Raw genomic sequence first — 7,447 nt, 5'->3', positions numbered from 1 at the left:
GTATGATTTCCGCATAATAAGCTTCAAATTGAACATTGAAAAAGATAGAGAGATTTTTTTTAATCTTTTACCGACACAAACTTAAACAAAACGAATAGTTAAATGTAATTTTTTTTTGTTACACTTCCCAGAAAAAAATGGTTACAACATGAGTTTTCATAATATGGCCCTTTTAACATATTAATGTTATGGACATTTAATAATTATCTTGACGAAAAACAAAGACTATAAATAATTTATTATTAATAAAATTATGAAATTATTTACAATTTGATGACTAATTCATCGCTCTTTTTTATATGTTAAATTTTTCATAGAAGTTTAAAAATCATTTTATTTTCTTTAAACATGTATAACTAATTTATAATCTTTTATGTCATACTAAGTCACAATATAATATTTTTTCATATTTTACATTAATAACCATTGTTTTTATATATCGTCTACAATTCTCTAATTACGTCTATTTGTTCAATTTTTTATATGATATCGAATATTCATCGTAAATAGATGATTTAAGATGCCAAAAAATATAATACTTGGTGAATATAATACATCAAATATTACAAATGCATTATTTAGTTAACTAAATAACCAAAAACCGAAAATTCAAATCCGCGCTGGTCAGGGTCTAGTTAAAAGATTAAACTAAAACACGATTTAATTCATTGATTTGCTTGTTAATAAAATATTACATGGATGGATTAACCTGATATAATTATTAATTTATGAACTAGATGGCTAAAAATAGTCAGAGTCAAAAAGGCTAATCTTTGTATTAAACAGGGTCGAATCCAAAATATTGATTTATCATCCCTTAACTGAGCAGACGATTGTTTTGGCTCGTAATGAGCTAAGTATGATCAGATCCCTTGTTAAGTAAACAGAATATTTTTATATGTTCTGTAATCCAAAAAAAAAAAAGTTCGGTTCATTTGTTGGAGGTTCTAGGAGATGTATTGTAACATGGTGTATTCTACAGATTTTTAAATATTGGGTCAGTGATTCTAGTTTGATCTTTTATGTATATATTACTGGTTAGCTTGTTAATTATTGTAATGTTTAGTTACAAAAGCATCGAATGAATTACATTTTGGGGTGAATGTACATTTGCTTAAAACTGCTCTAGATTTCATGCTAATAGTAATAGATGTTGGACCCAATTTTGGTCTATATACCAAATGAGCCAGCGCCGGTTTGGACCGTGCGACGCGGAACGAGTAAGAGGTCCATTACGAGCAAGAAGAGACCAATTCAAGGAGCCGGAGATCGCGGAGTCAATCCACTATAAAAAGAAATAGATACGAAGAGGGACACGTTGAAAACCCTAGAGAGAGCTACACCCATACATTCGACCTTATTTCCACCTAGCTTTAAGTCTTTTCTCTTGTCGATCTCACTTGTAGCGTTCGATCTCATTTCATTCATTGTATTCGATCTTATTCATCAATAAAATCTATTTTTGCCTACTGGAATCTGATTACATCGTTGGGTTCTAAAAATATCGTTACCTACATCATCTTATCTTCCATATATTTAACTCTCGATCACTATGTAGATTCTAGGATCTACAATGAACAAGTGTGTTACGAAAGAAAAAACAAGTGTGTATTTTAAAAAACCTTGTCCATTATCGGTTAACAAATTTAAACCATATCACAATTTTAGAAATAAGTATTGTGTCCAAGTATTTTACAAAATTAAAACACCGCTACTAGATAACTAATAAATAAAAATTGTTTTTAAAATAACATAAAAATCAACAAACAAATAAAACCTAAACTAATAAAAATATTAGGGCAATTATGTCAAATAGTTATTTTTAAGTTTTTGTCACAAAAATAGTGTTCAAGAAAGAAAATGACCAAAATAACACTTTTTTTTTTGAATTTTTTTTTTTTTTAAATTTGAAACCATATCTACAAAATTACACCCTTTAACTCTAAATCTTAAGTATAGATTAGTTAATTATAGGGTAAAAATACATTTTTATTCTTTAATAAAACTTAATTTGGTTATTTTTTTTGTTAAATACTATTTTTGTGACAAAAATTTAAAAATTGATATCGTAATGAATTTCTCAAAACACTGTTTTATAAATATTTATATTCGTGCAAGAATACAAATTGCATAATATTTGTTCTGCTATCTCATGAGACGGATTTAAAATCTGGCGGTGGGTGTGTGTGACTTCTAAACAAAAGAACAAAAGATCGAGAAAATGATAATGCCAGTTACAAAAAAAAAAAAAAAGATCGAGAAAATGATTCTCAGTTTGGTGTAGACCACCTACGACCACAGAAAAACATGTTATAAACTGTTGTATCGATTAAACAATTAGGCCACAAAGTAAGACTGCTCGAATAAAAGCATATACATACTCTCACAGAACCTCTAAAGGAACAAAAAAAAAAAAAATTAAGACAGAGAGAAAAGAGACGCGAAGATGGCTTCGACTCCGAAGCTAACCACTACAATTTCATCTTCCCCATCTCTTCAAATCCTCTGCAGAAAACTCCCAATCGCAATCAACCTACCATCTTCTTCAACCTCTCGTTCCCTCCCTAAAACCTTATCCCATCTCTCCTCTCTCCGTCCCCGCGTCGCCTCAGTCTCAAACCACCGCTACTACTCCTCCTCTCGCCGCTTTTCCGTCCGTGCGCAAAACGACAACGGAGCAGACTCGGATCGCCACTACGACTTTGATCTCTTCACCATCGGCGCCGGAAGCGGCGGCGTCCGCGCCTCCCGCTTCGCCACGAGCTACGGAGCGTCCGCCGCCGTCTGCGAGCTCCCCTTTTCCACCATATCTTCCGATACCGCCGGTGGCGTCGGAGGAACGTAAGCTTCCCTCTCCTCTTAGCTTGTTTCGATACATCTCCTGCTCAGTATTTGATTTAGTCGCTGCAACTACATACAAACACAACACAACTTAACAGTCAAAAGCCCTGAGGTTGTGTTTGAATTGGGTAATTTTGTTCGAGTCGGGTTTGTAATCGGAACTCTATCCATGTTTCCTGGTTGAATTTATAAAATTTATTTAAAAAAAAAAAACTTCAGTGTTTTTGAGACAGCACTTGTCTTGACAAAGCTAGTTATAACCGTTATTACATTCTCAAAGCACATTTGAAGCTGTGTTAGATCTCAAAGTCATCTCCTTTTTTTTTGGTTTAATCGACAGGTGTGTACTTAGAGGATGTGTACCAAAGAAGCTACTAGTGTATGCATCCAAATACACTCACGAGTTTGAAGACAGTCACGGCTTTGGTTGGAAGTATGACACTGAGCCTTCTCATGACTGGAGTACATTGATTGCCAACAAGAACGCTGAGCTGCAGCGCCTTACTGGTATCTACAAGAACATACTCAACAATGCTAATGTCAAGTTGATCGAAGGTCGTGGAAAGGTAGGCTAAGCGAATCAATGTCACAGGCTTTCTATGTATTCTTGGTTGACTATGGAGTCTGAGCTTGGTTTTGTCTTTGTGTGTAGGTTATAGACCCACACACTGTTGATGTAGATGGGAAAATCTATACTACGAGAAACATTCTGATTGCAGTTGGTGGACGTCCCTTCATTCCTGACATTCCGGGAAGAGAGTTTGCCATAGATTCAGATGCAGCACTCGATTTGCCTTCCAAGCCCAAGAAGATTGCAATCGTTGGTGGTGGCTACATAGCCCTGGAGTTTGCGGGAATTTTTAATGGTCTTAACAGTGAGGTTCATGTTTTTATAAGGCAAAAGAAGGTGCTGAGGGGGTTTGATGAAGACGTGAGTGGGTTTGACTGCTTTTTTTTTTGTTAATTATTTTGGTTATTTTCTGATTGTAAATGTTGTTCTTGTTCATAGGTTAGGGATTTTGTTGGAGAGCAGATGTCTTTAAGAGGCATTGAGTTCCACACAGAAGAATCACCTGAAGCCATCATCAAAGCTGGAGATGGCTCATTCTCTCTGAAGACCAGCAAGGGAACTGTTGATGGGTTTTCGCATGTTATGTTTGCAACTGGTCGCAAGCCTAATACAAAGGTAAAATGTGATTTTGACTTAATGGATGTTTATTAAATGAAAACTGTTAGGAAAATTCATTGCTTTATAAACTTTAAAGATAAAGTAAACATTGCAGTCCCTTGTTTATGGCTTAAAATGTGAGCTACTTCATGATCATTGGTGTAATGTTGTTTTTATAACAGAACTTAGGGTTGGAAAATGTTGGCGTTAAGTTGGCAAAAAATGGAGCAATAGAGGTATGATCTAATGGTTAAGTTCTCATTTTATGCATGGTTATATAATGTATATTTTTGCTCTTTGGTTGGTAAGGTTGATGAATATTCAAGGACATCTGTTCCTTCCATCTATGCTGTTGGGGATGTCACTGACCGGATCAATTTGACTCCAGTCGCCCTGATGGAGGGAATGGCATTGGCCAAAACCTTGTTCCAAAATGATCCAACAAAGCCTGATTATAGGTAACATTACACTCTTGACGAGAGTTAGCTTTTGAATTTCTGGTGATCAGTGAGAACATTAAACAACTGTTCTCTGTACTCTGTTGTCTCTGTTGGCTTTTAATCTTTCTGTGTTTTTCTATTCAACTAGAGCTGTTCCCTGCGCCGTTTTCGCCCAGCCACCTATTGGAACAGTTGGTCTAACTGAAGAGCAGGTAAGCATAACACTTTGTGGAAAACATGGTCTATGGTGTATCATATGTCACCGCTTATAAATGTTAAGAGACGTGTTTGCATTGCAGGCCATAGAACAATATGGAGACATCGATGTTTTCACATCAAACTTTAAGCCATTGAAGGCCACGCTTTCAGGACTTCCAGACAGGGTGTTTATGAAACTCATTGTCTGTGCAAACACTAATAAAGTTCTAGGTGTACACATGTGTGGAGAGGATTCACCCGAAATCATCCAGGTTAAACATTTTCATCTTCTCTGAATCATAAACACGGAAACATATACATGATTTAAAATGATTTTTCTTTTTCAATTTGACAGGGATTTGGAGTGGCAGTAAAAGCTGGCTTAACTAAGGCCGACTTTGACGCTACAGTGGGTGTTCACCCCACAGCGGCTGAAGAGTTCGTCACTATGAGGACTCCAACCAGGAAGATCCGCAAAGAATCCTCTGAGGTTTGTTTCTTTTCCATCTAGTTTCACTGTTTTGCAGCATCAATAAAAGATGGATATTCTCAAATTTTTCTTTCAGGGAAAGGCAAATGTTGAGGCTAAAACAGCTGTCTAGAGAAAGTTGCAGAGTAATTTGGATTTACGACATTGGAGCTCCCTGACAAGGTATTCACCAGTTTCCTCCGTATTCATTTAATACTAGAAAGGACGAGCAATGCAATTAGCTCATAGCCTCATACCATACTTAGGGTGACAATTAAGGCAAAGCTCTGATTCTACCCACCTTAAAGCAAAGGGTTCAATTTATTTGTGAGGGGGCAAAATAAACTTCAATATTTTCCCAATTGTACATTTACTTTGTGCCTGGCTTGAGGCGACTCTAAACTACTTTTAAACCAACTTGCTTGAGCCATTCTGGTCCAACTGATACCCTCTCATTACCATATTATTAGTAAAAGAAAGCATAGCTCACACTAAAGTCATATGTAATTTGTGTGTGATATAATTTGACCTTCATGTTTGCAGGAGAACATTATCCGTGAAGAAGAAGAAGCTTTTTTTTGTCAAGAGTGATCGAGTTCTAGCCAACGTTTTTAGTTATTTATGTCGCGTGGAGATGTCATAACCATCGTGCATACTGTTAATCGTTTAACCTACACGACCAAATTCTGATATTCGGAAAGTGATTTTTACGAGAGCTCCTAAAATTGAAGGTTTTCAATTCTTTTTCCATTGTAGTGGTGGCTGTATTGCCCTTCCAGTATCGCATTTTCGTGGTTGAATAAGTAAACAATTTTATACGTCAAAAAGAAAAAAAGAAAAGCAAAAAAACAATTTTATACGTCGAGTGATGATTGGAAATTTGAGTTCTTAGCCAACGTTTCTTCTTGAGAGTAGTTTATAACTATTTTGAAAGGTGGTTTTGGTTAGAGCTCTAAAACCGATGACTTTGAGTTATTGTGCGTTGTACTGAGGGATTCACCTAACACCTTAGCTAATCCTAGCTGAATAAAATATACGATTTCAAGCGGTCTCTAAACTTGTGGGTCATACATAAGTCTCATTTCATCATATTTTTATTAAAAAATAAAACATGTATAAGAAAATGTTTCTATACAATTAAGTATTACAATCGAACTGTTGTAAACGAAGGGTTTGAGACTGAATATTTCGTGTGTATTATTAATCATCAAAAGGGGTTCCTTATATAAGGATTATAAGATAGAGATAAATGAAAAGAGTACTTATCCTAATCCTACATGAAATAGGAAATCTACTAAATACATAAAAGGAAAGATAACATCTAATAGGAAAAAGGAAAGATGGTTTCCTTTTCTCTCTAAGCCGCCTCTCTCTCTCTCTCCTCTTGGACACGGCTGTGGTTGGGCTTGGTCGTGCCCTGATAGGCCATCTCTTCTTGTCTTGGTTAATGGCAATTCACATTGTTCATAACACTCCTCCTTGGATGCCATAACCATACAGGATTTGTAGTACGCTTAATGTTGCCTCATTAAAACCTTATCAGGAAAACCCAGTGGGACAAAACCATGATGAAGGAAAAAGAGTACAACACACACTACTCCCCCTGATGTGAACCTCGGTGTAGGTTCTACATACTACGCATCTTGATGCGTGATCTATCCTATCTGTGTAGGAAGGGAGTAATTGGCCAGTTTCATTACTGCACCGTAATTAAGACCACTTAGACCTCTTAGGTCGTTTCTCATGTCCTTTGACATTGAATGTCCCGTTTGAAGCATGTGTGCTAAGCAATGTGAACCACATTGTCCTCGGGAATCACATGTTGGTCTTTGAAAAACGTGTTTGCATGTATTCATGATTCAGACGTGATCATCTACTTCTATACTCTTTACTTTTGGTTAACTATGATAACCATTCTGCCATGTTTCAATCTGGTCGATCAATGTCCAGTCCATAGACCACGTCCATACATGTCCACTTATTAATCTTATGAGTGTTCAATGATTATTGCTTTGAGGTTTTATAATCTCTTATCATGGCTCTTCGGCCGAACACACTCTCATGTATGTGGACATCAATTTCTTTGCTTTAAGTAATGTCTTATTCCTTGCGTTCATATCTTAATGACGCCTAATGACCTTAGGCCATAGACGTGATCATCTACTTCTATACTCTTTACTTTTGGTTAACTATGATAACCATTCTGCCATGTTTCAATCTGGTCGATCAATGTCCAGTCCATAGACCACGTCCATACATGTCCACTTATTAATCTTATGAGTGTTCAATGATTATTGCTTTGAGATTTTATAATCTCTTATCATGGCTCTT

The 7,447-nt window shown here is 36.0% G+C and overlaps 1 protein-coding gene across 1 annotated transcript; it reads left to right on the top strand.

Moving 5' to 3' along the window:
* Positions 1-2,356: 2,356 nt before the first annotated feature.
* LOC106312284 (glutathione reductase, chloroplastic) lies at positions 2,357-5,934 on the top strand. Its single transcript, XM_013749747.1, has 11 exons — positions 2,357-2,841; positions 3,182-3,407; positions 3,494-3,772; positions 3,851-4,027; positions 4,192-4,245; positions 4,319-4,467; positions 4,598-4,661; positions 4,749-4,919; positions 5,003-5,137; positions 5,214-5,299; positions 5,660-5,934. Exons 1-10 carry the CDS (start codon positions 2,447-2,449, stop codon positions 5,247-5,249), a joined length of 1,686 nt encoding a protein of 561 aa, XP_013605201.1. The 5' UTR covers positions 2,357-2,446; the 3' UTR covers positions 5,250-5,299; positions 5,660-5,934.
* Positions 5,935-7,447: the final 1,513 nt, after the last annotated feature.

The sequence above is a fragment of the Brassica oleracea genome, chromosome C8 (genome assembly GCF_000695525.1).
Source record: "Brassica oleracea var. oleracea cultivar TO1000 chromosome C8, BOL, whole genome shotgun sequence".
In the NCBI taxonomy this organism is placed as follows: Eukaryota; Viridiplantae; Streptophyta; class Magnoliopsida; order Brassicales; family Brassicaceae; genus Brassica; species Brassica oleracea.
This window is presented reverse-complemented; position numbering and strand designations above follow the sequence as displayed.